The sequence below is a fragment of the Bos indicus x Bos taurus genome, chromosome 1, assembly GCF_003369695.1.
Source record: "Bos indicus x Bos taurus breed Angus x Brahman F1 hybrid chromosome 1, Bos_hybrid_MaternalHap_v2.0, whole genome shotgun sequence".
Lineage (NCBI taxonomy): Eukaryota > Metazoa > Chordata > Mammalia > Artiodactyla > Bovidae > Bos > Bos indicus x Bos taurus.
In genome coordinates this window covers 93985520-94012620 of record NC_040076.1, presented here as the reverse complement: position 1 = coordinate 94012620, position 27101 = coordinate 93985520, and the positions used below count along the sequence as shown (strand labels likewise).

Genomic DNA, 27101 nt, shown 5'->3' with positions numbered 1-27101 from the left:
GTTCCTGGGCAATTAGGAGTGTTTAAATCCAAACCCCTCAGATGGCTCTCTAACTCGCCTGACAAGTTTACCCGGACTCCTACAGCTATGCATACGATTGTTTACAGTCTCCCAGCCTCAAGAGGCACAGGAAGCTTAAGATATTCAAATAGCTTAGAGCCTCTCAGAGAATTAGAAACTGTCAGAATAAACTAGTAAAGGATTTCATTGATGAGCCAATGCTTGTTGCCAAGTTTTCACATCCCCTGAATTGTATCCTTGAATGTGTATTAATTAATATAGTTGGTATGTAGAAAAAATAAGTAGTGGCCTTGGTGTTAGTAACTTTAGACCCTTAAGGTAATAAATTATTTTCTTTGTTGTAAACCCATTACACATCCGCCCTATAGGAATGCAATTTTATCTTTGGAAGATGGCGCCAAACCTTAAAATAATCACTCTTAGAGAAAATAAGTCTTTGTTGATAAGTTCTTGTCAAGAGTCATAAAATGTTAGTAGGCCTTCTGGCCAGAAGATGATGTAAATCACCTAAACCATTTGTATACGATAAATTTGCAGGAAAGAAACCCTGGTTTTTGATAAGAATCAAAGACTGCTGACTTTGCATCCCCTATTATCCTCTATGTGTAACTTAGGGTATAAAAGCCCCTGTTAAAAATAAAGCTACGGGCCTTGCTCACCAATGCTTGGTCTCCCCATGTCATTCTTTCCTTTAACTTCCGGCTGAAGTCTCCATCTGGAGCGTGGATATCCTCTGCGACCACTTATTTGCCTGGGCTTCTAAGACCCACTCGAGAAGGTGTCTAAGGTGGGGCACCTTCCGCTATTCGAGAGGGCGCCTGCGGCCTCCGTGGTCAGAGCTAACCTGGTGTCACGGGTTATATTGATTTTCCGCGTAAACCAAGCTACTCAGCCTCTTTTCTCCACTGAATTTTCCTACTGAGCTATCCTCATTCTATTACTCTTTATATCTCTAATTACCATTTGAATAGGTCGCCGACGCCGTCTCCCCTTCGAATACCCTGGATCAGCCGGGGCTGGTCCTCGGCAGGCAACAGTTCAAATATAGTCTTTGCTATCTGTAGTATTTCTTTTAAAAATAATAGACACTGTGACTCCTCCACCCACCTTTTGAGCCGCAAAACACTTTGTTCAAGCTAAAATTTAACTGAGAAGCCCACTATTTAAAGTCAGTAAAGGTAGAGGTTTTCCATTAGAAGCCTGAATCAGTGACCACTGCCCCTCGTTGCTGTGCCCCATTTTATATCCCTCACACCGCAGCCATCTTGAAACCTCTCCTTCCCCACCACCAGAGGTCGTTTTTTAAGGCACAGTTTGGAAAACACTGCCGTAAGCTATGTGGCACATTTTGGTTAAGTAAATAGCATATGGCTGTCAAATAGAGTTAACATGTAGGCTGATAATTAAAAGAAAATATTACAAAATATCTTGTAAACACAAGCACAGAAGAAAAATACATTAAGCACGATTTAGTCTTTGGTGACTCAGGATCTGATAACCACTCAGTAATATTGAAGACTGACAATTACATGACCCTTCTTCTGTGTCCTACACAATACCCAGATTATCCTGCTCACTCAGTAACCACATAGAACAGGACATATTATGCCTACCCTACAAATGACCAAACTGGAGCTTCAAGAAGTTACAAATTTACCCAAGACCATACAGCAAATGGAGGGACAGGAATTGAGAGTCAGGCAGCTGGACATCAGAGCACAGGGCTTAACTCTCAAAACGACCCACTGATAATTATCATCACTTTGACAATCAATGGGAAGCGAGTTACAGAAGCAGGGCAATGCCAATATGTAGATGGCTTTACCAGACCCAATTCTAGATTGGACATTTCCTTACTCTATCTAGAAAAGTACAACGAAGGCTCAAGGGTTCATCACTTTCTATGCACTTTAAATGCAGATTGCAATGAGATGATGCTTTAGTTGGTGTTTGAATTCCAAACTCTTTTTAAAACGATGGCTCATTTCTGTAAACGAGGTAAAATGTGATTTCTGCATTTGCAGAAAATTTCTTTGCCTTTGAAATCTCCTGCAGATATTCACAGACACACCCAACCAAGAGATTACCTGTTTTACTGAAATTGCCAATCACCCAATCATGTGAAAAGGCAGCTAAGTGAAAATAAAAATGGATACTATTTTGAGCTGTGTGCTCAGTCATGTCCGACTCTTTGCAACTTCATGGACTGTAGCCTGCCAGGCTCCTCTGTCCATGGAATCTTCCAGGCAAGAATACTGGAGTGGGTTGCCATTTCCTCATCATTCTGATAAATGGTCATAACTTGTTTTTTTGGATTGCTATTATTCTTTTGCACTCTGTAAGAGCTGGCATTTCTAAATTGCTGGCATTTCCAGGAACTAGCATACTCTAGAGGTGGAGGGTAAGAGAAGGTGTGTGTTCCCTAGCGATGGTTTGCTCTTTTATCTGATTTTGCTTCCTCACTTAAAAGGCCCCAGGGCCTTCTGGTCAGACTGTGATGAAGTCTGGGGCCACCCTTTGGAGAGAGGCTTGGCTATCTGTGTAACTCCAGAGAACCCCTGAATGAGTGTGTTTAGGATGTGCTGTGCATGGGCTGGTATTTGAGGTGAGTTACAGGAGGCATCGGAGAAGGCAATGGTACCCGACTCCAGTACTCTTGCCTGGAAAATCCCATGGACAGAGAAGACTGGTAGGCTGCAGTCCATGGGGTCACTAAGAGTCGGACACGACTGAGCGACTTCACTTTCACTTTTCACTTTCATGCATTGGAGAAGGAAATGGCAACCCACTCCAGTGTTCTTGCCTGGAGAGTCCCAGGAATAGGGGAGCCTGGTGGGCTGCCATCTATGGGGTCGCACAGAGTCAGACACGACTGAAGTGACTTAGCAGCAGCAGCAGCAGACAGCATCTTGAGATTTGGCATTTTCTGATATGTCTCTATTGCCAGAAACAGCCAATGTTTGCAGGATCTGTTACATAAATAGAATAAAGAATGAGAGGTTGATCTCTTCTTGTTCTCAAGTATTTGATGGATAAAGAGTGGCAGTGGTTAGATCAACTAGAGAAATTAATATGAGCACTATAGCTAATTTATTATAAAATATATTTTCAAAAAGGTATTTTTTATTCCTTTTGGTGCTGTATGTTTCATCTTGTTCAATCCATTGTTCAATTCTAATTGAAGTTTTGAAATGTGAGAGGCCTCTATAAACATACTGCTAAATCAAAAACTATTTTTAAAGTATCATTTTTATTCCATTTGTATGCAGAGTAAATTGCAGTTGTGTGAACATTTAGCCTAGCAGGTGGTCTATGACCCAAAATGACAACATACTTCCAGATGTTGAATCTCATGTAACATTAATTTGAGCGCTAATTGTTCTTAGTTTTATGCTCATAAACCTCTACCTACGTCCGAAAAGCCCTGAGCCTCTGATGGGTATGAAAATTAACCAGACTATATTGTCCTTTGGTAGGAAAGTTGAATTGATTAAAGATGTCTTCTTTGCTCCTGTCATGTCAGAAGAAAACTTGGGAGAAATAAATCCCTTAAGGCATTCGTTTACAATTTATCACAATTGCAGATGAAATTTGGATGACTAGGACCAAAACTATTATTAAAAAATCAGTTTGCAGGTATGACACAGTTCCAAATTTTTACCATTAAGAAAGCAGATTTTTTAAAAAAATACCAAAGATAGATGATACAAACTTAGTTTCTTGTAGAAACGTGATCTTTCAATTCTTTGGCCTCCAAGTGAAAGATGTCCAACTCTCAGCAAAAGAGGGTAATGTTTGCCCTTTATCAAGAACCTTTTATTGTACCTCAGGAGGCTGGAGCTGACTGGCAGGTACTCAAGTCATTCTTGTTCTTTGACCTTCTGTATGTTCCCTCCTTTCTCCTTGAAGTCACCTTCCTGAAGCTCAGTGACAGTTTCTGTCTCTCTGTCCCTCTCTTTGCCTTTCTGTCTGTCTGTGTCTCCCTTTCTCTCCTACCCACATGCCTACTGCTTCCCCTTCCTCCCTCTCTCTTCTATGCTGTCTCTTACTGTTATTTTCTTCATATAAACACTCTTGGGGGAATTTCTCTATTCTTGTGGCATTAGCTACTACTTCTAATCAAAAGACTGGGGGATCCAAAGCCATAGTCTCATCTACAAAATTTCCCGCATCACATTTCCCAGTGCCTACTGGGACACTGGAGAAGGCAATGGCACCCCACTCCAGTACTTTTGCCTAGAAAATCCCATGGACGGAGGAGCCTGGTAGGCTGTAGTCCAGGGGGTTGCTAGAGTCGGACACGACTGAGCAACTTCACTTTCACTTTTCATTTTCATGCATTGGAGAAGGAAATGGCAACCCACTCCAGTGTTTTTGCCTGGAGAATCCCAGGGATGGGGGAGCCTGATGGGCTGCTGCCTTTGGGGTCGCACAGAGTCGGACACGACTGAAGCGACTTAGCAGCAGCAGCAGTCCATAAAGGGGCTTCCCTGGTGGCTCAGTGGTAGAGAACCTGCCTGCCAATGCAGGAGATGTGGGTTTGATCCCTGGGTTGGGAAGATCCCCTGGAGAAGGAATTAGCCACCCACTCCAGTATTCTCACCTGGGAAATTCCGTGGACAGAGAAGTCTGGTGGACTACAGTCCATGGGGCCGCAAAAGAGTCAGACATAACTTAGCAACTAAAACAACAGTCCATAAAGGGCTTCCTAAGTACTTCAGAGTGAGTGAGTGAAGTCACTCAGTCGTGTTTGACTCTCTGCGACCCCATGGACTGTAGCCTACAAGGATCCTCTGTCCATGGAATTTTCCAGGCAAGAGTACTAGAGTAGGTTGCCATTTCCTTCTCCAAGGGATCTTCCCAACCCAGGGATCGAACCTAGGTCTCCCACATTGCAGGCAGACGCTTTACCGTCCGAGCCGCAAGTACTTCAGAACCTCCTCCCAAACTCTTAAAGAACACCTAGACTATTCATTCCAGAGTGCATCTCCTCATGTTTAATGGGGTTATGTCTCATCACTCCAATAAGTTTTAATCCTCTTGAAGATAACATTGTCAAGTTATCTTCATGCTCCAAGCACCTAGTAGGTGCTCAGTCAATACTTGAATTGAATCTAAAAAAAAAAAAAAAAAAAACAAACTTTTCTTAATCCTGTATTTTTAATGGTCCAGTAAGAATAGAACTTCAAAAAAATCAAGGCTAATTAGATGTTCAGAGCTTCTGAGATAGGATTTATTTCTCTGTTACAATGGTACGATCACTCACCTAGAGCCAGACATCCTGGAATGCAAAGTCAATTGGGCTTTAGGAAGCATCCCTACGGACAAAGCTAGTGGAGGTGATGGAATTCCAGCTGAGCTATTTCAAATCCTAAAGATGATGTTGTTAAAGTGTTGTACTCAATATGCCAGCAGATTGGAACACTCAGTGGTGGCCACAGGACTGGAAAAGATCAGTTTTCATTCCAATCCCAAAGAAAGGCAATGCCAAAGAATGTTCAAACTGCTACACAGTTGCACTCATCTCATACATCAACAAAGTAATGCTCAAAATTCTCCAAGCTAAGCTTCAACAATACGTGAACTGAGAAATTCCAGATATTCAAGCTGGATTCAGAAAAGGCAGAGGAACCAGAGATCAAATTGCCAACATCCGCTGGATCATCGAAAAAGCAAGAGAGTTCCAGAAAAACATCAATTTCTGCTTCATTGACTATGCTAAAGCCTTTGACTGTGTGGATCACAACAAATATGGAAAATTCTTCGAGTTGGGAATACCAGACCACCTGTCCTGCCTCCTCAGAAATCTGTAGGCAGATCAAGAAGCAACAGTTAGAACTGGACATGGAACAACAGACTGGTTCCAAATCAGGAAAGAAGTACGTCAAGTATTGTCACCCTGCTTACTTAACTTCTATGCAGAGTACATCATGAGAAATGCTGAGCTGGATGAAACACAAGCTGGAATCAAGATGGCCGGGAGAAATATCAATAACCTCAGATATGCAGATGACACCACCCTTATGGCAGAAAGTGAAGAGGAACTAAAGTGCCTTTTGATGAAAGTCAAAGAGGAGAGTTAAAAAGCTGGCTTAAAACTCAATATTCAAAAAATGAAGATCATGGCATCTGGTCCCATCACTTCATGGCAAATAGATGGGGAAACAACGGAAACAGTGACAAACATTTTTCTTGGGCTCCAAAATCACTTCGGACTGTGACTGCAGCCATGAAATTAAAAGACGCTTACTCCTTGGAAGAAAAGCTATGACAATCATAGACAGCATATTAAAAAGCAGAGACGTTACTTTGCCAACAAAGATCCATCTAGTCAAAGCTGTGGTTTTTCCAGTAGTCATGTATGGATGTGAGAGGTGGACCATAAAGAAAGCTGAGCACTGAAGAATTAATGCTTTTTAACTGTGGAGTTGGAGAAGACTCCTGAGAGTCCCTTGGACTGCAAGAAGATCAAACCAGTCCATCCTAAGGGAAATCAGTCCTGAATATTCATTGGAAGGACTGATGCTGAAGCTCCAGTACTTTGGCCACCTGATGCAAAGAAGTGACTCATTGGAAAAGACCCTGATGGTGGGAAAGATTGAAGGCAGGAGGAGAAGGGGATGACAGAGGATGAAATGTTTGGATGGCATCACTGACTCAATGGACATGAGTTTGGGTAAACTCCGGGAGTTGGTGATGGACAGGGAGGCCTGGTGTGCTGCAGTCCATGGGGTCACAGAGTTGGACCTGACTGAGCGACAGAACCAAACTTAACTGAAATTTAGAAAAGAATATCACACAATCTTTGTTTTTCATTTTCCCTAAACATTAAGTGGTTTCTGGTCAATTTACAAAGGGTAAGTGAGGTAAAATAATCTGTATTAGATAGCTCAGGGTAGTTGGTGCTCAAATGAACAGACCAGCTCTGCTGAGATGGAAGAATTAGTTTCGTATTCAGGTTGCGCTCTTGATGCAGCTTGTTCTCTGGGAAACGTGGACTCTTCGTCACTAAGAAGATTGGATATATGGAGAATCTGGCTAAGTGAAACTGTCAGAAGCACCAGAAAAGCACCTGCAAAAATGTGAACTATTGAGTATAGATCAGCTGACTCATCTCTATGTAGGAGGGACTGCTTATTTTCATGAAGCTACGTATCTGTAAAATAAAATTTGAGCTCTCTGGACATAAAGTAGAAAGCACAGGTACCACCATCATCAATATTTTCTGTTGGACACCTCAACATAGCCACAGTCAACAGATTGTGGATGAACTTTTTAAAGCAATTTGGAAAAAAGAAAAGTCATAGAGATTTTAAAACTTTTTTAGAAATACGCAAATTTGCCAAGGTTCTCTTATCACCTTTCCCTAAGTTTCATTTCCTCTCCATTTTCCAGTGTCTATGTCATTTCTCTGCCCTTTGTCCATAACAAAATGTTCTGACATTTTGGGTTAGAGCAAAATCTCATTTCTAAAGGTCCCAGTTGTTCACTGTGAGATGGGACCATGTCAGTTTTATATGACTTCCTTTTAGTGCTCAGTCTCAGAGTTTAGTTTCTCCAGTCCCTTCATAATGCCAGCACTTTGTCACTACTTCTTTCCCAATCATTTTCTGAGCTTTATCTTGTACTTCTTTTAATACCGATACCTCTGTCTTGGAAGTTATCCACAAATTCACATCAGCAAGAAAATAGCAAAAGGCAGCAGCTTTTGCAGCTAACTTATCATTATTGCCCCCCCCATAAATAATAAAAGTTTCCACTTTTAAAAGCATAGTGTATTTTGATTTTTGCATTTGATGTGTGAGAAAGCTATATGTATAATGAATCTTTGTATAAAAAATTGTATTTTCCTTTTGACCTTCGTTATAATGTCAGAGCTGTAGATGCAAGTGAAAAAAATTGGTTTTCATTCCTAATTTTCCCTTTAGGCTGCTGGGCTACTTCTCCAAACCAATCTTGGTATGTTTTCTCTCATAACCCATTTGTAAAATGTGAAAAAATTAATAACTACATAAGATTTTTATATGTAGTTTATTTTTATTTCACTTGAAATTCTTATTGTTTCTGAAGTTTTATGTTTAATCAGCTGTATTGTATTTATTCTGGGGAAGTTCCTTAATTCCATCCCTAACAAAGTAGATTTGAGACAAACAGGAAAGATATTATTTCCTTCAATATTTGTTAGATTCACAGTTAGTGAAATAACATACTGTTGCTATAATGCCCTGAATTTCTGGGGCCTGGAGTAGGATTATTTTTCCCCTTCTTTGAGAATTTTAACTCTAGGCATGGGATAAGGTTTGAATTTATACTATACCTAGATGCCCAGGAAATCTCAGCTCCAGAAACAAAGGCTCTCTCATTGGTAGGACTCTCTAGTGTTTGGAAAAATCAAAAGAAATCCCTGGAAGGAAACAAAGTCAACCCAAACTCTACTGGATTCTCATATGTAAAGCCACACTGAATAGTGGCTTGCACCCAAGAGTAAATAACATACACATGTTACTATCTACAGTGAGTGAGAGATGGTGGGGTATCATATAAAAATAGTTGGTCTCTGTCCCCAGTTTCTGGCATAGAGCTTCTATGATGCTTGGAATTTCCTGAGTGGTAACGGATAATAGGAGTGTCTTTTGTTCTAATGAGGTGACTCTTGGCAGACCCCAGAGAGCTTATGCCAGAATGGGGGCTAGTCTCAAGAAAGACCAAGCCTTGATTGGAAACATGGAACTTTCAGCCTCATTCTTCATGCTCTGGGGAGACAGGCTGGAGATTGAGTTAATCACCAGTGGCCAATGATTAAACCAATCATGATGAAACCTCCATAAACCTCCCAGATGATGGGGTGTGGAGAGCTTCTGGGTTAGTGCAGTTCAATGAGGTACTGGGAGAGTGGTGCACCCAGAGAGAGCTTGGGAGCTCCCTAAACACACACACACACACACACACACACCTCTACATACCTTACTTTGCCCTGTTTTTCCATACGATGTTACCAAAAAAAATCCAAATGAACTTTTTGGCAAACCCGATATCTCTTCAGTTTGGCTGTTCTTGAGTTGTATCCTTTATGATAAACTAGTAAGTAAAGCACTTCCTGAGTACTATAAGTCATCCTGGAAAATTATAAGACCTAAATTTGGGATGGTGGGAACCCCCAATTTATAACTTCTTGATTAGAAGTATAGGAGACCTGGAACTTGTGACTGGCATCTGAAGTTGAGGGGACAGTCTTGTAGGATAGATCCCTTAGTCTGTGAGGTCTGTACTAACTCTGGATAATTAGTACCAAAGTTGAATTATTAAAAGCCCAGTTGGTGGCTGAGAGTTAGAGCACTGGTACAGAAAACACCCACATATTTGGTGTCAAAAGTGTTGTGAGGAAAAGGCAATCCTATATTTGGGGTCAGAAGTGAGATTTGCTAAAATGGTTTTGGCTCATGGAAACATGTGGTTTGGGAAGAAAAAGGATAATAGAGTGGAGGGTGAGAAGTCTTTGATTCCTGGGTGGCCACTCGTGGTGTGCAACTGCAATTGTGCTGTGATCAGTTACTAAAGATAAGAGTTACCCATTGTAGCGATGAACCCAACGCCTGGGAAGCTGATTCACTGAATGCATTAAGAAATACAAACTAACAAGAGAAAAGCAAAATGTACAATCTTGATTATCATTACCTGTTACAGCTAAAATGAAATTAAAAGAGAGTTCTGAATTGGATTAACATTTACAGTCCATGGGGTTCCAAAAAATGGGACATGACTGAGTGACTAACACTCATTCAGATTCAAAATGGATGGCATAGAGAGACAAAGAAATAGAAAATATAAGGAACGGCTTCAGTGATAACGGAAAATTGGATGAATAGAGGTAACAAGTGTCCAGCTAAAATTCTTCAATGAAAGAATAGCGAGGAGTAAGGATTAGTATTTTTTTTTAATGTTGACAATTTTTCAGATTATATGAATTTTTCAGAATATATGAATACATGACTCCTTAGATTATGGAGCATGGTGACTTCCAGGTGAGGACAGTGTTTATGTTGGTAGGAGGTAGGGAATGGTTGGGGATTTTTCAGAGGCCGGTAGAGGATACCTGGAGAGCTAGCAGCGTGGTTTTTTTTTTTTACTTTATTTATTCTGTAATAATTAGTTTAGCTGAGCATTTGTTTTGTGTAAGTTTAAATGTCTGTGATATTTCACAATAAAAATGATTTAAAGAATAAATGAGAAAAGATGAATAACTTGGCTGAGGGGACTTTCCTGGTGGTCCAGTGGTTAAAAAACTGTGCTTCTAATGCAGAAGGCCTGGGTTCAATCCCTTGTCCGGTAACTAAGATCCCACATACCAATGTGGCATGGCCAAAAAGTAAATTAAAAAAAAAAAAAAAAAGAATAACAAATAACTTGGATGGGGCTCTATTTTAGGTGTGAAAAGCAGTGATTATCTCTGGACCACAAGATTATCAAGAAAAGCTCCTGCCTAAAAGGTGTAAGGTAACTGAGCCAAGTATTAAAGCATAAGTAAATAGGACCTGAATGCCAAATATGTAAAACTGAAGGAAGAAAAAAGGATAATACTGCAAAATAGAAATTTCCAATTCTGCACACAACCGATTTGTAGAGTTTAAAATTAAGAACACAGAGACATTGTTTTACATAATTGAGAGTTCAGTCTTTAGGGATTTTAATGCTCAGATGCATGATTCATTAGATAGCAGTGCCTAACGATTAACTATGATATTACAGAGTGGCTAGATTAGACAACATAAGTAAGTGTTTCAGGAAAAATAAAATCTTAACATGAATATTTACCTCACTGCTCCTTTACCTGCTGAAATGAGCTCAGTTTATTTTGAAATTATTGTGGAGCTTTTTTTTTTTTTTTTTTTTTAATGTAGACTGAGGTAACTGGTGATGGATAAGAGCCTGAGAAACTGTTAAGGCTGCCAAGATTGATACAAGAAAGGGATTACTCTGTTCATGAAGGAATAAACTTGGGGAGTGTATTTGGAGAGCTTAGAGTGGGAAAAGAGACTTGGCAGGAAGCTGCCGTGTAAGTGTGTGCATGTGTACATTACAGGGTTTCTCTGAGCATGATGGATAAAATACCTCTGACATCTGCTTTCTGCCATGTATCTCATTCCAACCACAGCACCTTGCCCCAACACATTGGTTTTTCTTAAGAGGCTAGAGTAAAAACTTACATTACTTCCATTTATTTTTGAATTACTGACTGGTATTTCTTTAAATGAAACATTGTTTGTCTTCAGTCAGGTCCCATAAGAAAACACATTAAGCAGGATGCATTACACTTTCAGAGAGGTCCAGGAGAAATGCAATCATAGAAGGCAAGAGACAGTAGATGATGGAGACCAGAGGTGAACAATGTTGTAACCTGCTACTGCAAAGGATAAGTGGGCTGCTCACTGAGAAGTGTTTACTCTCATTAGACAGAATAGTGCTGGAACACCACTCTTCCTATTGGGGAGACCAACAGCTTAGTATTTTAAGAACAGAGACTTTAGCCCTGTATATGAGGAATTTCTTTACTTTGGGAATGATTCTCTATTTCTACAAAGAATTCTTGTGGTACAAACATGAGATTATTTATCTTTATAACCAATCTGGCTGTAACACTTTCATAATAATATTGGACATGTAGGCTCTTTAGTTCCATAAACTTTTCCATTTGATAAAGTGAGTTAGAAAGAGGAGGAAAATAGTTTAATTTTGGAAGTTCTTTATCATGCTAAAATTATAGAAGAAGAAAGAATAAAATAAGGAATTTTAACTTCACATTTTAGAGAGCATAAGACTGTATTATCCTTACTGGTAAATGATGACTGAACAAGAACAAGGTTATAAATTTCAGTGAAAAGCAATTTTTAAAGGTCTATTTTAAAACAATATATTATTTCTCTGAACATACATATTTACTCTTGGGAATTAAATTACATTGGAAAGACAAAATATGACTCTATCCACCTAAGTGTTAAAGTAATTGATATCTGATCCAGAAAACTTTTCTATTAAACATTACTAAGCACAGATCCATTACTGAATATTTATTTATTTAGCAAATAAATCTTGATATTTTCATCAAGTGGAGACAGGATATGCTTATTGTATTACTTTATTATTATTAAAATACAACCATGCAAGAATAAGAACTATAGAGAATTGCATTATTTCATTGGAATCTATGAATAAAAATCTCAAGCAAAATCTTTATAAATGAAAACATAATAATTCTAGGGTTAGTGAATTATTATTTGTTTTATATATGCTGACTACTCTGCATGAATCAAACTAGATTTTTCCTTAAATAAGAAAAATGGATAGCTACACTACTAAAATTCAGTAATTTTTTTCCTCCATGAGATGTAGTACAATATAGCTCTATTATAATATAGCTTTAAGATTTTGGTGGGTCTTACCACATTCCCCACATAGCAAAGAATGCACAGTGAATTCCTGAGGATATATAAGCCTGGTTGTGTGATGAGGCAGATTTGAATATTGACCCTCCCTTATCAGTCTTGTAGAGGTTATAAGGGCAATATAAATATGGTCTTAGTGCTTGCCACTGAGGGAGGCTTCCCTGGTGGCTCAATTAGTAAAGAATCCGCCTGCAATGTGGAAGACCTGGGTTCAGTCTTTGGGTTGGGAAGATCCCCTGGAGAAGGACATGACATCCTACTCAAGTACTCTTGCCTGGAGAATTCCAAGGACAGGGGAGCCTGGTGGGCTACAATCCATGGGATCGCAAAGAGTCAGACATAACTGAGCAACTAAGCACAGCACTGAGGGTGAAGTGAGTTTTTCTCACTTCACTAATTTAGTTGGTCTATTTAATAAAATATTAAAACTATTTAGACCTCTATGAATTTCAAAATGAGTTTTTTACAGTTTTTTCCCTTTGCAATTTATTTTTCATGTGAAAATCCCTGATAAGGGTGACTGTGAATTAGGGGTTAGCTAGAAAGAACACACTGCCTGGGGGATCTCTATAACGAATACTCTTCTTGCTTATCACCATCACCTCTGCCAGCTATTACTGGGCTCACAGCATTGTCACATGACCACAGAGTAATGAACTCAATACTGTGTGTGCTTGCTGAAGGTGACCTGGAGTTGGGCAGAGTTTCTGAGTTGGAGGTTTGTGTGCCAGCCTCTGCTGGGAGAGCTAAATGTATTAGTCTCCAAGTTTTAATGATAATACCTACTTATCCTGTAGAACTTTGATAAGTAGACTTTTTATCCAATATCTTCAAGGTACAGATTTTATGACCTTCATCTGTTGACTGTTGATTTAGATGACTTCTAAAACTCCTACTTGTGACCTCAGTTTTCCCTGCTGGAATGCAAACTGTGTAATTGTGTTCTGTCTCCTGTGGGGCATCTGTGTCTCTCTTGAAATGTTCCCTTTCTTTGAGTGGATACAAACACATATGTATGAGAACATCCACCTGTAGTGGTTCAAGGAAGGATGAGTGAGTGGGAGGTAGAAGGGTATGTACACAAACTGAGTGTTTCTGAGAGTGAGTTTGACTGCACATAGGGGGATGTTTATTCTTTCTCCATTGAGTTCACATGAATTTATTGTGTACACTGTAGATGGAGTAGGAAAGCATCTACTAGTTATGATGTAAGGTAGTCTGTTAGAGTTAAGTCACCTGATTTAACAGAGAATCTCCAAATCTCAGTGATCTGAGACAAGATAATTTTTTTTTTTTTTAATTTCTGTAGGTATTCAGTGGGTTGCCTTCCATATGGTCATTCAGGGATCTAAGTTTCTTTTGCCTCGTAGCTTCTTTAGTTCTGCAGTTCTACCCACTCAGTCAGTAGCAAGGGAAAGAGAATTCTATATGGCAGAAGTTTATAGGTCAGGCCTGCGAGTGGCATATATTATTTCTATCCACATTCAAACACTGTCTGTTATTGAGTCACCAACCTCACTGAAGTGTAAAGAAAGCTGGAAGTGTCTTCTGGTTATGCATGTAGGGGGAAAAGAAAATAGTTTGGTAAACAACTAGCTAGTCTTTGCCACTTTTGATTAGGACTTCTAATCCCAAACTGGTCTTTCATCTGTTTTCTCCTCCACCATTCTTTTAATTAGAATCAGTCTTCCATTCCATAATTTGAGCTTAGGTTTTAATTGAAATATTCTTTAGAAGAGAGGAAAGATACAGTCCAACTTTCACCCTGAAGTATAAATGATTAAAGTCAGGTATATTGTAGCACTACCTAGTATATTGTCTGGAATATATGTACTTAACAAATGTTTGATGAATAAATAAGTAGCTGAATATACAACTCATCACCATTGTAGATCTTCTTGTCCTGAGGATCTTGGGATTCTGGAGCATGGAAAAAAGGATAAGAGAAATGGCAGAATAACACAGCAAGTTGGAGAGAGGACTAAAGTGACTTCCAGTCTCCAGGGGAGAAGAGGAAATCTCTAGAGTGGGATCTAGAATTAGCATTCTGGCAGGGAGAGGGGATCTTAGAAGGTAGCTCTTGTCTGGGCCAATTTGTGTTATAGGGTGGCTGATGTACATATAAAAAGAATCTGCACCAGAAAGCAGTATGGGAACTCATATAGGTGCCCTTGGGTGACCTGATGAGGTCACATAAAAGTGACCCCATCAGGTCCTGCTCAAACTAACAAAACTGTCTCAAGTTACACTAGCCGTGTAATCAGCAGCTGTGCCAGCCTGCACCAGACTTTGGAAGAGGACTCTTTCCTCACATGCCCTCAGGCTTCTGGGCTTCCCTGATGGCTCAGCAGGTAAAGAATCCACCTGCAATACAGGAGATTAGATCCCTGGGTTGGGAAGACCTCTGAAGGAGGTGATGGCAACCCATTCCAGGATGTTAGCCTGAAGAATCTCATGGACAGAGGAGCCTGGCAGGCTACAGTGCAGTGGATCACAATGAGTTAGACACTACTGAGGTGACTGAGAACACACGCACAAGCAAGAGTGTTGAAACCAGAGTAGAAGGAGAAGAAAGTCCCATGGAAAGGGGGGAAAAATGGTGAATTGGATCAGATAATTACTGAAGAGAATCTAAATTTTAGAAATGATTGGATGGGATTGTGTCCCGTGGGGTGGGAGAGAATACATTTTTGGCTCTGGGCAGATCAAAGGCAAATGTGTAGGTTAAAAAAAATTCTTACGTTTGTACACATTTGCTGTGTAACTGTCCAGTTACACTGCATGACTACTTGTTGAAATAAGTGACTGAATACATTTTTGGCAACATAGAAGCTTCTTAAATTCTATCAAAGCAGATAAAAGGACAATCCTGGGGCTTCCCAGGTCAATCAGTGGTAAAGAAATCCACAGCCAATGCAGGAGACACAAGGTGAGAGTTTGATCCCTGGGTTGGCAAGATCTTCGGAGGAGGAGGAAATGACAGTCCATTTGACGATTCTTGCCTGGAAAATTCCATGGATAGAAGAGCCTGGTGGGCTACAGTCCATAAGGTTGCAAAGAGTCAGTCGTGACTGAGCATGCTCGCCACAACAAACCATTGTTCTTCTAGGCCCTATCTTTCTTTGTATGACTCACTGTCTAGCTACTGCCTTTAGCTACTGATACCTGCCCAAATCATCACTCTGCACCTCTTGTGAGAAATATACAGAAGCTAAAGACCACATCTGACCTCCTCTCTTCCTCACCTTGGAATTACCTGAGGGGAAAAGAAGAGATGCCACTAAGACTCGCACATACAGTTAGTAATAGTGGTTTCACCGTCATTCCAGCAATAGCTTTGGAGAGACCCTTTAATCAGTGCAACAGAGGCAAATAATGCATGTCATCAATGTAATAGTCTGTTAACCCAAAGTACCCATCATACAGAGCAAAGAACCCAACCAGTCCTTACGAAATTTAAAATTCAAGATTGCCTTCTCTACCTCCCTTTCTCCTTCAGAGACTGCGTCTTTTCTCTCTCTGTTCTCATACAGCACTGTCACAATCCAGCAATTAGTAATTATAAAATAATAGAAACAATCATCAGTAACTTATAATTATCTTCTCTTTCATAGTATAAGACTCTTTAGCATGAATCGCCTTGCCAACAAATCATAATTCATCTTGATAACAAGTTTGATGGAGTCACATGAGACATGAATCTGGCTCATTAATGTTATTATTGTTTTTAAATCTTCAGTGGCAACAGTGCTTCCTAAGTATTAATTAATCTTCATAACTTCTCTGTAAAGTAGGTTAAATATAACTAAATTTATTCTACCAGTAGAGAAATTGGCAAATCGGTGATCTCAATGAATCTCTCTTCATTACCAATGGATCTGAGAGCAAATGTGGAAATAACTGAATCTTATTAATTTTCCATGATACTAGATTGACATAACTTGTGTGTGCTCTTGATTTCACTCTTTTCCTCCCCAAAGCCCTCTGAAGATATCCATAACAAAATGATAAGTGATTTATAACAATTGACAAAAATTGTGAGTTCTGAAACATTTTTATCTACTCTCTTAAAAATGCTCAAGTTAAGTAAATTATCATCAGTGGTCATTATAGAGTGTGATTTCTTCTCTTTCTATGCCTTCAAATTTTCATTGTTCCTTAAGGTTTTACTGGTTATATTTTTTAAATATCTTTTTTTCTGAAGAGCTTGAGGCATTGTGGAAGAAACAGATTCCATAGGACCTAAAGTTAATGCTTTAGTCCCATCTTGGCTTCTATCAGATGGAAATAAGGTACCCCAAAGACAGGGTACAATCCATGTCCATGCGACGACATGGATTCAAATCCAAGGCTCGCCGCCACTGTTGTGGTGGTTTTCTGCGTATCTTTGGAAAAACTGTTTGTTTCTTCTGGTTACCGTTCTCATTTCTACCTGAGAATCATCTTAGTCACTTGAGTTATGAGAGTAACAAGAGATAATGAATGTTGAGTAGCTGGCACCTTAAAAGTGATCACTAATGGAGTGTTATTGATCATATAAATCAGTGATTTGACTCCAAAACCCTAGCAAAAGGAACGTGGGGGGCTTAACAGGAAGATACAATATTAGGTGTATGTACTTAGAGATTTTGCTTAACATGGTAGTCATTGTTGACGGGCTTTTAATTTTGGAAGTAACAAATGGTCTTTAATATTGTTTTGAGTCAATGATTTAAAGACAGTAAAACGGCAATAACAAAAGCTTTTGACAACTCTTAGTATCTTAGATAACTAGATATTTCTATCTCTGTTAGGGATTGGCTCTTAATTTAATACAAGAAAATTCTTAATTTAGAATAAATTTGGAACATGGTAGAAAGTATTGAATGAATAAAAGCAATTGGCCTCCAGAGACAAAAAGAGCAAAAAAGAACACCACAAGTGTTGTGTTCTTTGTATACATTTGACTATCCAGATCTCCTTTGGATACCAGTGGCTGAAGAACATTAAAAAAAAAAAAAAAAAAAAGAGGCGCATTTGAGGTATGAGATAGATGGAGCAAGCAAGGAAAATAGAAAGAGAAGGGACTAGAGAAAAAATTTCTTCTTCAGGAAAGTACTAGAATCACCTAGTCTACTGATGAAGGATATGAAAAAAGGTGAAATTTTACACAAGTTACTCCTTCATTTTTTTAAAAAATCTTAGAGTTTCTAAGTGTTACCTCTCCTCTTAAAAAAAGAAACATGACCAATGACACAAGGGATATTACACCAGACCTATAAGGCTAGCTCTACATAAAACCTAGAAATAACTTTCTATTTCAACTCAGTTCAGTTCAGTTCAGTCGCTCAGTTGTGTCCGACTCTGTGACCCCATGAATCGCAGCATGCCAGGCCTCCCTGTTCATCACCAACTCCTAGAGCTCAGCCAAACTAGTGTGCATCGAGTTGGTGATGCCATCCAGCCACCTCATCCTCTGTTATCCCTTTTTCCTCCTGCCCCCAGTCCCTCCCAGCATCAGGGTCTTTTCAAATGAGTCAACTCTTCGCATGAAGTGGCCAAAGTATTGGAGTTTCAGCCTCAGCATCAGTCCTTTCAATGAACACCCAGGACTGATCTCCTTTAGGATGGACTGGTTGGATCTTCTTGCAGTCCAAGGGACTCTCAAGAGTCTTCTCCAACACCACAGCTCAAAGGCATCAATTCTTCGGTGCTCAGCTTTCTTCACAGTCCAATTCTCACATCCATACATGACCACTGGAAAAACCATAGTCTTTCAACTCAACAGATTAATAATAAAAAAAAAATCCTTAAAATAGAAATAACAAAAATCAGAAACATCCCTGTATTTGTTTTTTATGAAAATAAAGCATCAGCTGATACTTTGAAGATACTGATTCTTACCTGTGTAGATAAACTCCACATATGCAGGATGAATTTTTGTGAAAACTTCTTTTACTTTTTCTATTTTATCAGCTCTGATTTTTGTTGCAAATGGTGTGTACATAACTGAGAAAGATTCCGCTCTGGTGATGGCTTCCTCAATCATGGCCTAAGAGAAAGCAAATAACCCATTTGGCATCAATAACAATATATGACTTTTTAAGAATGTAAAAAAAATATAATTACCTTTATGGATGATTTAAAAATCTATATACTGTACTGCAGAGATAACATTTTGGTCTTGAATATTCATTAGAATGAACTTTTAATTAGTTCTGGAAATACTATTTCATATTAGGAAAACCAATTAAATGGAGAAAGTTTGTAAACAGACACCTCTAAACTGAGCTTGCTTTAAGATAAAAATAAAAATTCTGTTTTCTGAGGTGTCATTTTTAACTTGGTCTGAAACATCAAATTCTTAAGCCTAATATAATTATCCTATGAACCGACACTGATGAGCAATTTGTTCTTTAAAAAAGTAATTAAAATATCTAGATTTAAGTATTGTCTATAAATAACCTGACAAGCTAGACAAACTATATTTTTCTTCTTCCAATACCTGGCAAAGTCTTTTGGAGGTATAAAAAAAAAACCTTTCTAAATTCCCTCCTAGCAAAGCTTTCCTTCCCTGCAGATCACAATGGCCAAGCCATTTGAGATGGATTCAGCTATTTAAGAATTTCTTTAAATTTTCTTTGTTCATGTATGGTACCATTCTTGATAAAGCTTGTCATCACCCAGAGCTTCCTGTTTTAACAAGGTCCATTACTATTTGAAACAGACCAAAAGGGAAGTTATGTGAAGTTTTAAAAAGGAATTATTCCTTTCCTACAACTTTTCCTTCTAACAAGCTTTGACAATTGAATAAAAAGTGGAACTGTCTATAGTTATCTCATTTTTCTGAAAATAGCATAAAAGAATATTATAAAAATTCATATATACTTATAGGAATAGTTTTTCCCCTGACAACTCAGAGTGTCAACAACCAATAAGGAAAAATAATAGATTTGAAGTTTCCAACAAAGAAAATCATTTAACAAACAGCAACTTTATTATTACCGGCATGCTGCTGCTGCTGCTGCTGCTAAGTCGCTTCAGTCATGTCCGACTCTGTGCGACCCCATAGACGGCAGTCCCCAGGCTCCCCCATCCCTGGGATTCTCCTGGCAAGAACACTGGAGTGGGTTGCCATTTCCTTCTCCAATGTGTGAAAGTGAAAAGTGAAAGTGAAGTCACTCAGTCGTGTCCGACTCTTAGCGACCTCATGGACTGCAGCCTACCAGGCTCCTCTGTCCATGGGATTTTCCAGGCAAGAGTACTGGAGTGGGGTGCCATTGCCTTCTCCGTATTACCGGCATGGTGTATTGTTAAACAAGTTTTAGGCTAATATTAAACTCAGTAAGGAATTGATTTTAAACTGAGAGACTTAATTTAATTTGTTGATATCCTACTTCATTCCTCAGTGACTCCAAATGGCCTCTATGATCAGTTTTCTAACTTACAACTTAAATTTGTTGTGGGGCAAATTTCTGAATGGCTGAAGGAAAGAACTTGTCCACAAGACTGTCCTTTCCAGGTTTGATGAACTGGAAGGGGAACAAAGAATATGATTGTGATGCCAAATCCAGAGCCAGCAACTCGATGGAGGGAGCCATGGATTATGAAGCAGTGGATTCTGAGGGTGCAGCAGGTCTGGATGCTGAGGCCTGGATGCGACGATGGAAGGCTTACAAAGGGCAATGCAGGCAGCAGGTCTGGAATTCAGAGACGTGGATTAAGAACTCAAGCTGTTTAGGTACCAGGTTCTGGTCTTCCAACAAAAAATAAATATCCTTTATATTGGGTAGGAGAATATTTTCTCCAACTTCGTGCTTCATTGTTTATTGCTGGAACGTGGAATATGCTGGAATATATTTATTGGTGCAACTAATTCTGGGATGGCCTGTCCAGACCAAGAAGGTAAGTAGTTGTACCTGGATTCGTGCGGAGTGAGGTGCTGAAGAAGGAAGTTGTTCTAGATTTCAGTTTGAAGGTGTTGATCTGCCTTCACTGCCTTTTGTAGGCTCCTAGTTCCTGTGTGAGTTTGCTAGGCCTGCCATAACAAAGTTTCACAGACTGGGTGGCTGAAACAACATAAATTTATTTTATCATAGTTCCAGTGGCTATAAGTCTGAGATCCAGGTGTCTGCAGGGTTGATTTCTTTTTAGACCTCTCTCTTTGGCTAGTAGATGGCCAGGTACCTTCTCCTGTGTCTTCACATGTTTTTCCCTCTGTGTGTGTCTGTATTCTAATCTCCTCTTACACTGGTCATATTGGATTGTTGTTGTTCAGTCATCCAGTCATGTCTGACCCTTTGTAACCCCATGGGCTATAGCACGCCAGGCCTCCCTGTCCCTCACCACTTTCTGGAGTTTGCCCAAATTCATATCAATTGCATAGTGATGCCATCCAGCCATCTCATCCTCTGATACCCTCTTCTCCTTCTGCCCTCTATCTTTCCCAGCATCAGGGATTTTTCCGAAGAGTTGGCTCTTTGCATCAGATGTCCAAAATACTGGAACTTCAGCTTCAGCATTAGCCCTTCCAATGAGTATTCGGGGTTGATTTCCTTTAAGGTTGACTGGTTTGATCTCCTTGCTGTCCAGGGAACTCTCAGGAGTCTTCCCCAGCACGACAGTTCGAAGGCATCAATTTTTGGCACTTAGCCTTCTTTATGAACCAACTCTCACATCTGTACATGACTACTGGAAAAACCGTAGCTTTGACTATACGGACCTTTGTTGGCAAAGTGATGTTTCTGCTTTTTAATATGCTGTCTAGGTTTGTCATAGCTTTTCTTCTAAGGAGCTAGCATCTTTTAATTTCATGGCTACAGCCTCCTTCTGCAATGATTTAGGAGTCCAATTCCCTGTCTATTTGCCATGAAGTGATGGGACTGGAAGCCATGATCTTAGCTTTTTGAATGTTGAGGTTTAAGCCAGCCTTTTCACTCTCCTCTTTCATCCTTATCAGGAGGCTTTTTAGTTCCTCTTCACTTTCTGCCATTAGAGTGGTATCATCTGCATATCTGAGGTTGTTGACGTTTCTCCCACCTATCTTGATTCCAGCTTACAACTCATCCAGCTGGGCATTTCTCATCATGTGCTAAGCGTATGAGTTAAACAAACAGGGAGACAACAGAGAGCCCTGTCGTACTCCTTGCCCAATTTTGAACCAGTCTGGTTCTAACTGTTGCTTTTTGATCAGCCAACAGGTTTCTCAGGAGATAGGTAAGATGGTCTGGTATTCCCATCTCTTTAAGAGCTTTCCACAGTTTGTTGTGATCCTCACAGTCAAAGCTTTATATTGGATTAAATCCCATTTAAAGACCTCATTTTAACTTAATTACTTTTTTAAAGACCCTATTTGTAAATACAATCACCATCTACAGCCTGGGGTTAGGACTAGCGTATGAATTTTGCAGGGGACATGGTTCAGCCCATAACACTTCCTAACATCCAAATAGCCTTTCTGGCGGTCTCTCTGAATAGCTTGGTGAAGGATATGTTGCTTTAAATTCTGGATCAAATAATTTTAGTGAAGGTATTTAATCCTCTACTTTGCTTCCAGAAAGGTATTAACAGTATCCCAGTAAGGCCAAGACAGAAGAAAACATTCTCTCCATCCCATTTCTCTTTCAATTGCTGGCAGCTTAAGTGATGCTGGCAGAATAGCTTTGCCTTTAAGCCATCACACAGCAGGACAGGAAGACTCATGCCCAAGAGTCTACACCAGCTTTTGTTTTTGCAAGTGGCAGAAGAGCGGTTTTCACGACAGTTTGATCTGCTTGTTTAAGGCATTGTGCTCTTGGCTTAATGCTCAAGACATGTCATGTAGGCTTTCACAGTGTTCTTCACTCAGGAGGGTATATGCTGGAGTATATACCCTCCCTGTCTCTTCACTCAGAGTCAGTAGAACTGGGGTTCTTTTGTGGCTTCTGCTCTCCATCTTGAAGATGAGTAAAGAAGTGAGTGAGTGAGCAGAGTGTGTAAGAATAAAATTGAACTTTCAATGGAGACACTTTCTCAGATGAAATTACTACAGCCCCAAGAAGAAATAGTGCAATGTAATTTTAAATATATATTTACATATAAAGTTTTAAACACATATATTTAAAATATAAATGTACACACACATATGTAACATTTCTGGTATATTGTTGACTAATTTATTTGTGAAGTAGTCTAAGTCTAGAAAAAATTAGCTTTAAAATACTTATTATTATTATTATTATTATTTAAAATAGTGGGAATTTTTTATTGTTTTTGGTTGGGCACCAAAATATCAGGTTTTCATTTTGTGATGGCAGTAATAATTTAGAATTGGGCTTGTTTTACATGAGCAATCTATGTCCATTTTTAAAAAAAATTATTTTATTGAAGTAGGTGACACTGGTGGTAAAGAATCTGCCTACAATGCAGGAGCTCTAGGAGATGTGAGTTTGATCCCTGGGTGAGGAAGATCCCCTGGAGAATGAAATGGCAACCACTCCAGTATTCTTTCCTGGAAAATTCCATGGACAGAGGAGCCTGGAGGGTTACAGTCCATGGAGTCGCAAAGAGTGAGCAATGGCTTAGTGACTAAGTACATAGTTGACTTACATTGTTGTATTTCTGCTGTACAGCAAAGTGATTCACTTATATATGTATATATACATATACATTTTTTTCCATTTTCTTTTCCACTGTGGTTTATCACAGGATATTGAATATAGTTCCCTGTGTTACACAGTAGGACCTTGCTGTTTATCCATTCACTACTATAATAGTTCACATTTGCTGATCCCAAACTCCCAATCCATTCCTCCCTGCACCTTCCTCCCCCAGCAATCACAGGTCTATTCTCTATGTGAGTCTGTTTCTGTTTCATAGATAAGTTCATATATAATTTATTTATTTATTTTTGGCTGTGCTGTGTCTTTATTGCTGCATGAAGACAGCCATCTCTATTTTCTCTAGTTGTGGAGAGTAGAGGGCAGCCTAGTTGCTGTGTGCAGGCTTCTCACTGTGGTGGCTTCTCTTGTTGCAAAGCATGGGCTCCAGGGTTCATGGACTTCAATAGTTGTGGCGTGTGGGCTCAGTACTTCTGCCTCCTGGGCTCTGGGGCACAGGTTCAACAGTTTTGGCACATGCGCTTAGTTCCTCCATAGCTTGTGGGATCTTCCTGGACCAGGGATCGAACTCAAGTCTCCGGCATTGACAGGTGGATATTTCACCACTGAGCCACCAGGGAAGTCCTGTGGCATATTTTAGATTCCAGATATTAGTGATATCATATGGTATTTGCTTTCTCTTTCTGACTTACTTCACTTACTATTACAATCTCTAGGTCCACTGATATTGCTGCAAAGGGCATTATTTCATTACTTTTTATGGCCAAGTAGTATTCCAAGGTATATATGTACCACATCTTCATCCATTCATCTGATGATGGACATTTAGTTTGTTTCCGTGTTGTGGCTGTTGTGAATAATGCTGCTATGAGCATAGGGGTGGATGTATCTTTTTGAATTGTAGCTTTGCTTGGATATATGCCCAGGAGTGGGATTGCTAAATCATATGGCAACTTTTAGTTTTCTCCGTGGTGGCTGCACCAATTTACTTTTCCACTAGCAGTGTAGAAGCGTTTTCTCTTCTCCATACCTTCATCGGTATTTATTGTTTGTAGATTTTAATGAATAATTGAATGTGGGCAAACTGAAGATTTTAAATGCAAAGATTTTTTTTTTTAACTGGGATATTTTATAATAATGATAGATATTAAAATATGAATTCTAATTTACTTTTTACCACCAAAGATTTTCCTTGGTTTTGAAAATAAAGAGGTGAGAAATTGAAGCTTGTAAAAAAAAAAAAAGTAAGTGCACTGAAAATGAAGGCAGATTTCAAATGGTCATTTTTAACTTGACAAAAATTTTCTGCAATTGTGTCATTCTTTCCCAATGTGTGAGGTTTTCTGATGTCAATAAATGTCTCACGTATGCAGAGAATAGGGAGCACAATCAGTTTGCATAACCTGCTCTTGTGTGCATTGCTATTAGTTTTGCTTTCTTTGCTGCTACACAAAAAGAAGCTTTGAAATTAGGTGTTCACATTTGACCAGACCACCTGACCTGCCTCTTGAGAAATCTGTATGCAGGTCAGGAAGCAACAGTTAGAACTGGACATGGAACAACAGACTGATTCCAAATAGGAAAAGGAGTACGTCAAGGCTGTATATTGTCACCCTGTTTATTTAACTTATATGCAGAGTACATCATGAGAAACGCTGGACTGGAAGAAGCACAAGCTGGAATCAAGATTGCTGGGAGAAATATCAATAACCTTAGATATGCAGATGACACCACCCTTATGGCAGAAAGTGAAGAGGAACTAAAGAGCCTCTTGATGAAAGTGAAAGTGGAGAGTGAAAAAGTTGGCTTAAAGCTCAACATTCAGAAAACGAAGATCATGGCATCTGGTTCCATCACTTCATGGGAAATAGATGGGGAAACAGTGGAAACAGTGTCAGATTTTATTTTGGGGGGCTCCCAAATCACTGCAGATGGTGACTGCAGCCATGAAATTAAAAGACTCTTACTCCTTGGAAGGAAAGTTATGACCAACCTAGATAGCATACTGAAAAGCAGAGACATCACTTTGCCAACAAAAGTCCGTCTAGTCAAGGCTATGGTTTTTCCTGTGGTCATGTCTGGATGTGAGAGTTGGACTGTGAAGAAGGCTGAGCACCGAAGAATTGATGCTTTTGAACTGTGGTGTTAGAGAAGACTCTTGAGAGTCCCTTGGACTGCAAGGAGATCCAACCAGTCCATTCTGAAGGAAATCAGCCCTGGGATTTCTTTGGAAGGAATGATGCTAAAGCTGAAACTCCAGTACTTTGGCCACCTCATGCGAAGAGTTGACTCATTGGAAGAGACTCTGATGCTGGGAGGGATTGGGGGCAGGAGGAGAAGGGGACGACAGAGGATGAGACGGCTGGATGGCATCACTGACTCAATGGACGTGAGTCTGAGTGAACTCTGGGAGTTGGTGATGGACAGGGAGGCCTGGTGTGCTGCGATTCACGGGGTCGCAAAGAGTCGGACACGACGGAGCGACTGAACTGAACTGAATAATTCTCTATTGTTATCCTCATGTTATCAAGTTTTAAAGCTCTAGTTATACAAACCAAGAGTGTATGTGGGCAGCTCACTTCCTCTACAAACAGTAACATAATAATTTCTCCTTATACTTTAGCTAAGCATAAAAGAGCATTTGCTACTTCAGAACTCAACTTGCCCAGGATAATTGTAAACCAAGAAAGACCTGGAGAAATAGGGAAGAGAGATACTCTATCAAGAATAAAGGAAAAGCAATCAAAGTAGTGGAAAATGATGACTAGAGAAAAAGAAAAGAAACAAAATTTATCTCCTTCTTCTAAATCCAAGTGGGTTGATTCTTCCTGGTAAATTTTTAAGAGGACTTAAAGCACCCAGGATAAATCTTGCAGTAACCATAATCCTCAGACATTTCCAGGATGATGGGATTATAAAAATTTCCCCCTTTTTGCTGGAGGATTTGGATAAATTGTAACCTTTTAACTATGTGTCCAATGATGGTGGTTCAGTGAGTAGAATTCCTGTCACTGCTAATTAGAAAATGTGATAAAGTTATTATAGATTATTATCAAATTATTCCTTTAATGTTCCCATTATTGGGGTTGCCCATAATTGCAATAAATTGCTTTACTTACAGGATTAAACCTGGAAGGAATCTTGGGAATTTTCCAGTTCAATTCACTGAATTGCAGATGGCTTAAGTGACTTGGAGAGGCATAAGTGACTTTTCTAAGGATTAACAGCTTTTTAATTTTATAGAATTTAGAATTAGGTTTTCAAATATTATATTTCACATTCTCTTTGGAAAATTATGTTTTTATTTCCTCAGCTTTATCCTCGTGTTTAAAACAGCCATAGTAGACATACCATCTTAAATTCTGAAGTATTTAATTTAGTTTTGCAGTATATGTAAGTGCTGCAGAACTTTAGAACATATATAGATCTATTTATTTACCTACCTACCCATTTCCTGGACACCTGGTTAGGCATTTTCCCTTGTAGTTAGGTGTGGCCATGTGGCTGAGTGTGGGCCAATGGAATGTAGGCAGGAATGATATTCTTTCCAAATTTAGCCCATAAAACTTGCCTAGTATGATCTATTTTCTTTCCTTATCAGCTACCTAGAGAGGAAGACTCCCAGGATGTGGATGAAGATGGAGCTACAGGATGGAAGGAGTACAGGTTCTCCTGTTGCTGACTGGAGGACAATCAGCCAGGAACACCCACATTGGACTGTATTGTAAGTGAGAAATCAACGTTTATTAAGTTACTAGAATTTTGGAGGTTTTAAAAAAATAATTTAACGTATGTATTTATTTTATTTTTGGGCTGTGCTGGGTCTTCATTGCTGCATGGGCTTTTCTCTAGTTGCAGAGAGCAGGGGCTGCTCTAGTTGCGGTGTGCCAACTTATCATTGTGGTGGCTTCTCTTGTTGAGGGGCACAGGCTCTAGGGTGCATGGGCTGAGTGGATGTGTCACCCAGGCTCAACAGTTGTGGTGCATGGACTTAGCTGCTCCGTGGCATGTGGGATCTTCCCGGACCAGGGATTGAACTCATGTCTCCTGCTTTGGCAGGTGG

At 39.5% G+C, this 27101-nt stretch overlaps 1 protein-coding gene across 1 annotated transcript in view; it reads right to left on the bottom strand.

Annotated features, from left to right (window-relative positions):
- SPATA16 (spermatogenesis associated 16) overlaps positions 1-27101 on the bottom strand; it is a 254091-nt gene that overhangs the window by 51508 nt on the left and 175482 nt on the right. The window contains 1 exon segment of the mRNA XM_027550835.1: positions 18345-18492. Coding sequence (XP_027406636.1) covers positions 18345-18492 — 148 coding nt within the window.